The 12,938-nt window shown below is 34.3% G+C and overlaps 2 protein-coding genes across 2 annotated transcripts; both read right to left on the bottom strand.

Moving 5' to 3' along the window:
• Positions 1–1,758: 1,758 nt before the first annotated feature.
• LOC21385324 (protein PHLOEM PROTEIN 2-LIKE A10) lies at positions 1,759–3,553 on the bottom strand. Its single transcript, XM_010097779.2, has one exon. It carries the CDS (start codon positions 3,225–3,227, stop codon positions 1,983–1,985), a length of 1,245 nt encoding a protein of 414 aa, XP_010096081.1. The 5' UTR covers positions 3,228–3,553; the 3' UTR covers positions 1,759–1,982.
• A 2,756-nt stretch (positions 3,554–6,309) lies between these two features.
• On the bottom strand, positions 6,310–9,422 carry LOC21385323. Its single transcript, XM_024165420.1, has 3 exons — positions 8,794–9,422; positions 7,838–8,025; positions 6,310–7,206 (listed from the first exon to the last, which is right to left on the bottom strand). Exons 1-3 carry the CDS (start codon positions 9,359–9,361, stop codon positions 6,670–6,672), a joined length of 1,293 nt encoding a protein of 430 aa, XP_024021188.1. The 5' UTR covers positions 9,362–9,422; the 3' UTR covers positions 6,310–6,669.
• Between the last annotated feature and the right edge of the window lie 3,516 nt (positions 9,423–12,938).

Below are 12,938 nucleotides of genomic sequence, written 5' to 3'. Positions count from 1 at the left end.
TTGATAATCCTATTATTTTATGCCTCTTTTCTTCTCTGAATTATTTTCTGTGTTTAATTAATTAATTTCTTTATTTGTTGGTTTAGCTCTAAGAATATTAAGAAATTACCGGCTACTTGTGTAGTAGTCCTGGAGTAACATGCTGAAACTATCGATTTATTCAATATTAATCTATTTCCAAAGTTAGTCGTTGCTAATAGCCGAGCAATCCAAAGCAAATGGCGATTTCTTTCTCTCTTTCTTTCTTCCATCAAGAACGTAGAGTGTCCAGTGGGGAACTGCTAAATCTTTGATTCTTCCAATCGTCTCAGAAGTCAGGAGAAATTCATTTATTCTTTGGCTGAAACGGTGGTTACAGTCAGAGGTGGAGCGTGAAAATTTTTTCAAGGAGAGCGAAGTGTTGAAATAAAATTTCAACGCAATGATATTTTCTTAATTTTATATCTCTATTTACCTTCATTACTTATTATCTTTTTTATTCTTCTTCCAAATGAACTAAATTTGTAATATACTTTAATTCACTTTTTAAAATTTAAAGTCCAAACATATAAACTTTCACAGTACTATAGTTGATTTTTAGTTTATTTGGGGTTTTAAGTTTGAAAGTATATTTTTAAGACAAAAGTTGGGGTATAACTGAAATTATTGAAAAAGTCTACCTCAATATTGCATTTTTTGAAGTTTCCAGGGAGGACAAATAGTAATAAAAAATAGTAAAAAGAAATTTGTTTGGAATACAAAAATAAAAGGAGCCATTGGGCCAGGGGCAGTTACTCTCCTTGACCCAATGTAGCTCCGCCCCTAGTTATTTACATAAATACCTATTTATTACTCAAATATATTCTGCTTGTCTATACAAATACACCATTCATAAAAAAGAAACCTATTTTGATTGAAACGCGTATTTTAGTCCATTTTACTTAAATATAATTTTTTACCAAACTAAACTCTTAGGAAAGTAATAGATTCAAATAAAAATTGAACTCTTTAAAATTTTTAATTCACATGTCAGAAAGCTCAATAAACTGATCAATATGCATGTGCATAACATGTTTCTAACTAGTTAATAATACGTTAAAGTAAAAAAAAAAAAAAGTTAATAGTATTAGAAATTGATTTTGTTAGCGTTTTTAACATTTTTAGTTCATGCCCCACTTTAAACAAAATCCTGACTCTGTCACTGGTAGTCTCGTATCAAACTTCTGAAATGCTTGTTTCTACAACAGAATTATTGCCCTTAATGGTTGGCCAACTTAAAGTGGTTCCTTTAACCAGTGACAAAAATAACCCAGAAATATTGGACACCTAAAATTCACATTCACTAGATGTCTTTGATGAATTGTCACCAGACCATCATTTATCATCACTAGTTTCAAATAATTATGTTTGTTTCTACAACAAACTTCGTTGACTGTTAAAAACCAGATTTTTTTTCCAGGAAACCACCCGCAATTCGTCTTATTCATGTATTTCTGAAAGAATTATATCAAATGATTGAAGGAGGCACACTCAATTGGACAACCTCCAAAGAGAGTGGTCATGACTACAAAGAAGCAGGGAACTCCACAATCAATCACAAAGAATAGAAGCACCAAGAAGTGAACCACAATTCTTTAGCTTGCCATTTTACCAACATCCCATGCCTTCTGTACAATTCTCACTTTACTCATAATCAGCAAACAGTTACCTGATGGTTTGTTAAGCTTTCTCCTACTTCACAATTATCACTGAAAAGCATTTCTCTTCATAATCATTGCATTGAAAAGGAACAAAAGTAGAAAATATATAAGGGAAAACAAGGAGAATACCATTTAAGTTCTTGTCTAGATACACAACTACACATTCTGTCAAAGCTAATGTGAGCCACAAGATACATTTAGCCCAAAATCAATGCTTTACCACAAATCAATAACTAAGAACTTTTTAACAGCAGGAACAATTAAGACACGAGAACAAATGCATACAACCCTTAATGCCCTGAATTAAGCAGGAAGCAGAACTCTAGTACCAGCCGCGATATGTAAGTACAAAGCAAGACAAATGGTGACAATAACAGAAGACTTTGCACCAAAATATCTGACCACTACCAATCCCCTGTCCACAACCTCCTCATGGGCTACACTAAAACTTCTCTTCAAACAATCTAATATCCTACACAACATGAATGCCACAAGCGATCGTACTGTCTCAAATGTGACTCTCCCAGTTACATCAAGCATGAATTTTCGATTACTCGGCACCGCCAATGTCGATGAGACAATACCAACCCACCTACTGTCCTGAATCTTATAAACAGAGCTCCCTTTTACAAAACCCTCATCAATACTTCCGCTTGGACTTTCACTCTGATCAACAATTGAACAAGAAGGACGGCTACTAATACTAATATCCGAATTCGAGTTCGAGTTCGAGCTTGAACTCAGTACTCGGTGAGATGTTTTCACTAGCGTTTCCACAGCGCCATTACATACAGAAACCAGAATGTCCCTCACTTTGTCTTGATGTTTTGGATTGGTCAATCCGGTGAATACGTCGTCATAGAAATTGATATCCATTGTCTTGTCTAGATAAACTGCGACGGCGGTGCTGACGAAGACCCTTATGCAATCCGCCATTAATTCTCTGCTTTTATCGCTACAAATCAAGCTCAACCATTCAGGAATGTCCGATAAATTGGAGGTTCCAGGTCGATTAACGGATTGCCGATCAGAGTAAAACCCCATAACCAAGTTCCTCGCAAAGCTTCCCACCACAACCGAAGCGAAACCAGTCCCGGCCGTAGAGAAAATCCTATCCATAACCCTATCAGGAAAGCTTTGAATCGTCGCCGATTCACTCCCATTCTTCGCCTCCGACTCGTACCCTCGCAGAACCCCAATCGTCAACGCCTCAGTCAACCTACTCAACGATTCGGAGAACTCCTCCGACCTCGCGATTTTCGAAATTTGCTTCAGACTTTTGGGCAATTCGTCGGAATCGGATTTCAGAAACTCCTTCAAATCCCTAGACACGATTCCGATCGTCTCGGCGGAATCGGAGACCAATTCGGCCATGGAAATTAGGGCTCCGAAAAGCTTCATCAGCCTCTTCCGTTTCCTCGCCACCGACGGCAAATTATACACCGTGTAGAGGCCATAACTCGATACTCCGAGAGCTGCGAGAATCAAAAGCCATTTTCTTCTCCTGCCGGAGAAATTGGATCCCTTTTTTAGCATCCGAAGCTCCATTAATTCGATCCCCAAAAGCTCCCAACTTCTATAAACGAAAAAGAGTTAGCGACGATTGGTGAAATCGAGGGAATCTGATTTCGATATTTTTGGGATCCGAAATCCCAATGAAATGAATAAGATTTGTCGGAGGAAAGGATCAGAAATTGAATTGGCTTTGCAGAAGATTAGTGAAAGGCTGAAAAAGCTGCGGGGACCAAACTGCAGGAGAAGAGAGAAGAATGAGAGAGGAAAGAAGAAGATTCCAAGAAATTAGGAATTGGGCAAAATTTTCCGAAGCGCAGGGTCGTAGACAATGCATGGCCTGCACGCTGATAGATATTTCTGTTGTTTATGAAAACAAAATCAAAGTCAATTGTTCTCTATTTAAATAAATAATAAAAATATCAAGAATTTTTCTTTTTTGGTTTGCCAAGCCAATATTTTTTCTTTTATCTAAGTTTGTTATAAATGAAATCGGTACCTTGATTTTTTTGAACGAAAAATTTCATTAATAATTAACAAATTACACAAATAGTCAGGAATGACAACTTACAAAGGAATTCGACTTCAGACATTGACTAAATCCATCAGTGAAACAGATAAAGTACAATAATGAACACAAGTATCGAAACCTAATAGGGAAAAATCCACTCGACACAAATAAAATCAAGCGCGACCAAAACTCGTTAACAAGAACCACTACAGTCGATGGATAAAATCAGTCAACTATGACCCCCTAATACCGAGAGACACAAGCAACACGACCTAAAAATAAATTTAGGTGTAAACAAACACACACACACACACACCGTCAATAACCAACTTAGACGGGTGAGACATATAAATAAAATCAAAAAGTGGAAAAATTACCTCCGTTATTACAATACATAAACTTGGTGAAAACAACGCCTTTATTAAAATTAAGAAAACCCTATGAGACCTATGGAGAGCCTCAACCATAGAGGAATAAATGCCAACGAAAAACCAACCGTTGTTGTACGGAAGCCAAAGAAATCAAATTTAAGCAGAGCCGTAGCAGCAGAATCGCAACTGTCACCGATGAAGTTGAATACAAAAACAACCTAAATGATGCCCTTGTGCCACATATCCACCAGCAACTTCATGCTCCTCACCAGATCTATGCCTCCATCACTATGGACTGCTACAAAGGAATTCGACTTCAGACATTGACTAAATCCATCAGTGAAACAGATAAAGTACAATAATGAACACAAGTATCGAAACCTAATAAGGAAAAATCCACTCGACACAAATAAAATCAAGCGCGACCAAAACTCGTTAACAAGAACCACTACAGTCGATGGTTAAAATCAGTCAACTATGACCCCCTAATACCGAGAGACACAAGCAACACGACCTAAAAATAAATTTAGGTGTAAACAAACACACACACACACACACCGTCAATAACCAACTTAGACGGGTGAGACATATAAATAAAATCAAAAAGTGGAAAAATTACCTCCGTTATTACAATACATAAACTTTGTGAAAACAACGCCTTTATTAAAATTAAGAAAACCCTATGAGACCTACGGAGAGCCTCAACCATATAGGAATAAATGCCAACGAAAAACCAACCGTCGTTGTACGGAAGCCAAAGAAATCAAATTTAAGCAGAGCCGTAGCAGCAGAATCGCAACTGTCACCGATGAAGTTGAATGCAAAAACAACCTAAATGATGCCCTTGTGCCACATATCCACCAGCAACTTCATGCTCCTCACCAGATCTATGCCTCCATCACTAATGGACTGCGTCCATCAACCATTGACCACACATGCATGATCTCAGCCACCGTTTCAAGGGTCAAGAGTCTCACAACCAACTAGTGGCGGCGCCAGATTCCGGCCTTAATACGAGATCCCAAACTCGAAACTATAACTGCCTTAAGAGAGAGAAAGATAGTCTTTTTTTTAAGGCTTTGACAATATCTATTTATCGTACCTTGGTTTTAAAAATAAAAAAATGGTACCATATTTTCTCCTTAAACGACATGTTGTTCTAACGTGCAAAGTTGGATCGTCGTTCAATAAGAAGAATTAAACGACATCCTGCTTTTACTTTTTTCAAAAAAAACGACATCTTGTTCATTTCTACATTTAAAGGTAATGTGGTTTTAATTTATTTTGAAGGAAGTGTGGTTTTTAGTTTTGAAGGTACGGTCTCGTTCGACACAAGAAACGACACGTAGTTTTTATATGCAAGACGCTGTCTACCTCGCATCTGTTTGCCCATTTAATATTTTTTTGTCTCGTTCGAAAAAAAAATGGTCCTTTTGTTTTAAGGGGGACATATGTTCGTTAAAATTTGCTCTTTTCAAGAAACGACATAGCTGAAAATTTTAAAAAATATAAAGAAAAAGTAGGACTCTTCAGGATTCAGATTTCTAAGATACGTGTCAATTTCAATATATAAACAAATATATGTTTCGACGTCGTCTATCAGAAAACGACGCGTAGATTCTACTGTAAGTATAGAAAACGATATTGTTTAATTTTATGCTCATACTTCATACCTGTTTTTGGAAAAGTGATTGATGAATGTCTCTCTCAAATCAGCTTTTTTTTATTTTATCTTCATGAAGATGCTCCGACAAAATTAATTTTCTATTTATTTTTCTTTCATAAGTAAAAGAGAAGGAAAAAAATCCGTATAAAAGGAATTATTATGCATATGCACAAAAACTAAAAAACGAGAGAAAACAAGAAATAAATAGCATATTATTAAATGGTACTAACTACTCTTTTCAATTTTATAAGAATTACAGTCGCATGCATAGCTTAGCAATAAAAAAATACTAATGTCAATCTTTCTATCACTCTCTATCACTTTCTGCATTCACTGTTTGATATGTGAACTGCACTAATATGATATATTATTTAAATTAAAAAATGAGATAATAGAGTCCACGTGTCACACAATGAATGTAGAAAGTAAGTGACGATAAAAGTAATGCATCCACATGTATTCTTTCAATGTCAAGGTCTGAAATTTTAATCCTTTTCTTATATGTATATCTTTTAAAGGAAGGAAAAAGAAAGGAAAAGAAATATGGAACAAGAATTGCAAAATTGTATTTATTGCGTCACTCGTATAATACAACTTAAAGGCACAACTGTTTTGAAAATGTAATGAATCCGAGTCAATTCATATATGTGAAAACCTTTTTCCTCTTCTCCCTCGCTTTCCCCTTTAAATCACTATTGTTGTAATTACATGGCTATAAGAACCAATCAAATCAATCATCGCTCTATAGAAACACCAAAAACAATACATAATGTACAAAATACTTAGAAACACACAATCACCATGCACAAGCACAATGCTCCGGCGAAGTTCAGAAAAATTCAGTCTTGGGGTCCTTCCTCCATAAGATTCATCGGACGGAGTTTAGTTCAATCTTCTGTCCAGTGAATACGGCCGGCACATGCACAGTTTTCACCGACTATTCCTAGACGTTTCATATTCTTTAGGAGCAAATTTAAATTTTGCGGGTGCGTCAAAATCATCATCCTCGAGATCACTGAAAGATATGTCCTCTTCATTTCCCACAGGAATAGAAGTTCTAATATACTCGTTCAATTCAAAATCTTCCTCTGGCCAATCATAGTCGTCATCTTCATGATTCTTGAGAAGTATGTTAGAGGATGGACCAACCGTTAAACTTTTATCCTTGGATTTGACCATTGGCTTTTCTTCAATAACAGACTTGTCAACGAATTGCAACTCAGAACTTTCAACTGTGTGCTTCTCGGTCTCAATAGCTGATGGAAAAGAGAACGTTGTTCGCTGAAAAGGAAATGTTCCTAGGGCCATTTCTCCACTACGAGCACTAAAGGGTGAGATGGGAACATGATCTTCATGCAGGGAATCGGAATCATCTTGTAAATATGAAGTACTGCTTCCAAGCCATTCAGATACTGATGCAGTTTGATTTTGTAGTTCTTGCATCCACTTTGCTCTGGCTGCCATTACCTACAAGCAGCATGTTGGAAACAATGAATCAACCAAACATTTTTCAGATTAACCCGAGTAGTTGCACAATCCAAAAGTGTGAAAAGAAAAAGATCTGACAAATGATTCTAAATGCCTTCAGAAACATCTTTTGATTATAAAATGCTCTAACTTTTAGGTTTTTAACACCAATAGAGGAGAAAAATTATAAAAGCAATACAGGATGAAATCTACCCGATTCATTTATTACATCATCATACTTTTGTCACTATGTGATGTGCGTAAACGAACATCAAGAATTGGCAAAAAGCAGGTCTACATGAAGTAATAGGCAGTATGACTCAACTAACCACTACGTCCAGCCAAAACGGGCAGTGGACATTCCTAAGCTTGGTCTCAAATAAAACTAAACAAACGAGAAGCTGCAACACAAGAAATGGGCAGGTAACAAGTAGCTTTGTTGTATCACAATATCTTGCTGTAACTATTAAATCCCAAAATGAAATTGTAATATTAAAGCGGCTGAAATTTTATTGAGAGGTCGTTTGTGGAACCTTATAACCGATGATAAAATTTTAATACATAAAACACCACAGGAATCTCAGAGATGGGTACTTTTGTGGGCGTCATACAAAGAAAAAAGGTGGCTTACCTGGGTCGTAGACAAGACTTCAGCATCCTTTTTATTGAGTCTCGAATGCAGAAGAACAAAATATACTTTCCAAAAGTAACCCTCACTCATATGGCAAGGGCAGAGTTCAATTCTCAAGGCCATTAATCTAGGAGCAAGACGTTCAATCGCCAAAGCATGCTCTTGTTGGGCATCAGACATGTCAAAATCTAAAGGAAGAAATGGTTATGAATTAGGCATCAATCTTAGTAAAAAATCCCTTTTTTTCCTCTAGAGAACTAGAAAAAAAAGGCAGCAAGATTGATTTTCATCAAAATCCTAGAGCAAAACCTATAGTTTCCAATATAATCTAATTCCTCATTAAGATTTGTATGGTCTCAAAATTTGGCACCTAATGTCAACTCTGTTTTTCATGATAGCCATCCCAGAGCAAAATATATATGAAAATCTTAACTAATCAGTCACTACATTTCTGTATTGCAACATAAAAAAACGACCAGAATGTAACAGGAGAAAAACAAAAGTTGATTTTTTCCTTAGAGGACTGAAGACATAATTCTTAGCCACGGTTCCACTTCTACAACTGCTAGCTTATCATACTACAAAATGAATTGCTTCCACTAACATGAGACATAAAAAGGGTCTAAACATGGCAATGTAGATAAATATCATGACGTTCATATATTGAAAGAATAGCTAATGGAATTGATATAGATCAGTAAAAACAACAGTCCAATGATATACAATAAAATTTCAAAACTAAAAAAAAGTGCCTATTGTAACAGCAATTGAAGCATCAAATTGGGCATATAAATTCACTTACCTCCTCCATAGTGGTTTTAGTTGTGTCGTGAGAACAAATCAAATCAAAATAAAGAACAATACTTTATGTTCAACTGTAACATTTCCAAAAATAATTAAACCAAAATCACAGATTGTGCTTAAAGAGCAAGAAAACCCAATACATACATACATACCATCCAAGTCGTCTTCCTCATCGAGAGGAAAGTCCAACCACGTCTCCGGATGCATCGCGATATTCCTCGCGAAAGCCAAGACCTCCTCAGTGATCCCCACAACACACTCTTCCACTTTCTCTTCTTCCTCTTCCCGAGACATTTCCGGAGCCGGATCGGGTTGATCCAACGCCTCAGATCGATTCAAATTGTGGTCCAATTGACGAAGAAAACGAGACGGCGTCGACGGTTCCGAAGGTGGAGGCGCTAGAAACGAGGCAACCCCCCAAAATTGTCGGGTCAGTACTTGCTTGATCTCGGAGAGGTCCTCTTTGACACCTCTGGTTTGGGCTTCTTCTTCTTCGTCGTCGTCGTCGTTTCTCTCTGGTTCGAATCTTCGATCGTGTTCTTGATGTTGACGTTGGAATTGGGGATTGGGTTTGATGGGTGAGGATGGTGACGGATCACCAGATGACTGATTGTTCCAAACAACATCGTTGTCCTCGTCGTCGTCGTCGCCGCCGCCGTTGAGGTCACCGTCGCCGTCGAGTCGGAGGGAGTCTGCGAGAGAGCGAGCCAACCATGACATGGTTGTGTTTTTATTTTATTTTTTTTGTGGAAAGTGATTGTTGTCGTTGTTGATCGGAAAAAATAACGGGTCGTTTTAAAAAATTGAAAAGCCGGTGTAAATTTGTAATGTAGTCCAACTGTGCGTTTAGTGTGAAGGTGTACAAATCACGTGGTTTAGGGCTCTTGATTAGCTGTTTGAGCTCGTGTAGATTATTGCCACGTAGGTGGATAATTTTTTTAAAAGAATAGACATCCAAATTATTTGTCAAACTTTTAGGGTGCCTTTATCGAACTGTAAATGAATGTAATAGGAGGTAATGGGATTGGAAATGGAGTAAACTAATAAGATTAAGAATCATTTATTTTTTTTTACGTGTTTATTTAACTATTAGATGATGTAATGATAAATAAAAGAATAGACATCCAAATTATTTGTCAAACTTTTAGGGTGCCTTTATCAAACTGTAAATGAATGTAATAGGAGGTAATGGGATTGGAAATGGAGTAAACTAATAAGATTAAGAATTATTTATTTTTTTTTACGTGTTTATTTAACTATTAGATGATGTAATGATAAAAAACTTCATTCTTTTTTTATGTTTACTAAATTAAGAATAGTAATGTTATAAATGTAATCACTAAAATATCATTTTACACAATTAAATAAGCATTGAATGTATAGTAATTCTTTAAGGGTAGATAAATAAATTTAGTATTCATTCCCTTTGACAGTGTATCAATACTAAGGGGTGCAAGAATTGATATTTCTTTTTCTCATTCTCTATATTATGAGGGATCCACTAAATCTCCTTTACTAATTTTGTAAGTAAACGCATTATTAGATGAGAAATGGAATCACTCCTTACTTCTCTTTTTCCTTTGATGCAAAGTAAGCATGCCAAAACATTTCATATTATCTCATTGTTGAGAATGATGTGCTGAAAGCATGAGATGTAATTAAGAATTTTATTATTTAATTAATAAAGTAGAAATTTCATTATTTATGTGCATATACTATTGAATACTTTATGAATATTATTAAAAATTACACAATTATTTATGTGACCTTAAATATGGTATATAAGTGTTATATACTAAAGGATAATATTTAAGGATAATAATCGAAACATAAAGTCCATGATGGTTATCGATTAAAGTTTTGAATATTTAATTGATCACATTATTAATACATGTCATTTCCATTCTGAATTGAACGATCTTATATGATTGTTTATATGATGAGATATCAAGTCAGTGTATTTTATATAATGAGATTATGTAAGACTGAGATGCAGATACAATATAAATTTCTAATAATTTCTGTTAAGTATATAAATTCTTATTGAGTCTACTGATGGCCATTATATAGAATAATCTTAATCTTGAGTTATTACTCTTATTTATGAATTCATGTTTTTTTAAACTCTTTTATTAAATAAATATCTTATTACATTTCATGCTTATAAAACACCATTCCCAACACTTTTAGCCCCGATGTAGTGTTTTAAAATGCTGATTTGACTCTATTTGCACTCATTTGAGCTCCTTTGAAAACCTTTTATTCCTAATTAGTATAAATCTACATAAATAACATAAAGACACAATAAAAACACAATAAAAAAGCCAAGAACCAACAAAATTAGCTAAGGTTGGTAACGCAAATAATTGAACTATCACATATCATTTAAAAATTTTAAAATGTATTTTAACTAATTTGTTTATGTTTCAATGTTGAAGTCTATTTAAAAGATATAATATAATGTTATTAGCTAGAAGTGTGGGACACAAAACATTAGAAGGTAGTTGAATCCATAACATAGAATTAGATTGTTTGTTACACTGACAATGTATCCAACATCTCACATAGTAGATATTTAAGAGAGAGAAGTTTTGCTACCGCTATCTTATTTATGAGTAATTTAAAGTTTATTTATGAGTAATTTAAAGAAATTTTAGAATTTAATATTTGTGACGCACAAATTACTAAAAGTATTTTGATATTTGACGTAACAAAACTATTAAAACTTAACAAGATCACCGGTCACCACGCAACCTTGTAAACAACAGTGGCATTGAGATGACAATAAAGTTGAAAACCACGATAGAAATAAAAAGCATATAAACATCAATAAAAAAGACAATAAATATAAAAGAGAAGTTAAGAACCAAAAAAAAAAAGGCAATAGTATGAGAAAAAATGATACCGAAATAATGAAACATGTAAACTAACAATAAGCTTGTAAGCAACACAATCATATTTAGACGATAACAACTGCAAAAAGACGACAATGTTAGTAGTTTATTAAATTTTAAAAATAATATAAGCCCGAAACAAGAAACCCATTAAGAATTGACGGTGAATAGTATAGGTAATGCCTATGTTGAAGACTTTTTTTTTTTTTTTTTTTTATAGAGGGTGAATGGGGTGAAAGATTAGTACCTCACCTATGTGGGACTCTTAACATTTGACATTGTTGTAAAGTTTCAAAACGCGTAGAATTGTTTAAATATTTTAGTGTGCATAAAATAGCACAACAATATGGTTAGTGATCCAATAATCAGGTGCGCGAGACGTTTAGTTCATGGATTAGAATCATAAGATTAGAATAATTTTTAATTTATGTGTATTTTTTATGAGAGAAAATACTGTAGTGAACCATGAACCATAATTTGAATCGGGGTACGAATCTCCCAACTAAACAACCCATTTTGTACGGTTCCTCCACTAATTATTTATTATGTTATATAAATTTAAGAATTTAACAATATAAATAAAAATAAAACACTAAACATACTTAAACAATTCACGAGACATCAAAATTTAATTAGAATGACAACCATTGAGATAAGAAAATGGACCAACAAATCTAACTTGCGCTTACCTTCCCCTGCAACCAGGGTTTAAATCCTCACAAACGCAAAATCACTTTATTTTAAAAAAAAATAAAGATACGTGGTTCGGTTTGATTCATATATGTGAGCGGTTTTATTCGGTCCGGTTGACATAGGGGCGGTTTCGGTTAATTTTTCGGTTGAATCAATTAGATAGATTATTTTGAACACCCCTAGCTGTAGCAATAAAAGGAGACCAACACAAAGAGCAGTAATCAATATAAAATGCAAAAATATGAAACGACAGTAAAGACAAGAAACAATGACCACAGAAAAGGACAATAGTTATAAACTACAAAAAGGGATTTTAGCCCAAATGACCTTTTTTAAGGATGTTTTTTAAAAATGGCCGAAGTTTTATAAAGTTATAAAAATGGTCGTTTTTATTAATTTAGTGGTCAATTATTGATTAATTTTAATTTATTATTGGTTAAGTATTTATTATTAATTAATATTAGTTAATAATTAATCAAAATTAATTAGTAATTAATCAATTTCAATTAACAAAATACGTGTTTATTAATGATAAAACCATTTATAAATAAACAGTGAATTAGTCCATCGCTGATTGACCATAGTTTATAGGTCAATCATTAGTTAACTTATGTAAACAAAACGACTATTTTTATAAAATAAAAAAAGTTTAGCTATTTATGAAAAAATGTGGTTAAAAAAAGCCATCCTAGACAATTTCCCTTACAAAA

This window comes from Morus notabilis, unplaced genomic scaffold (assembly GCF_000414095.1).
Source record: "Morus notabilis unplaced genomic scaffold, ASM41409v2 Scaffold6164, whole genome shotgun sequence".
Taxonomy (NCBI): domain Eukaryota; kingdom Viridiplantae; phylum Streptophyta; class Magnoliopsida; order Rosales; family Moraceae; genus Morus; species Morus notabilis.
This window is presented reverse-complemented; position numbering and strand designations above follow the sequence as displayed.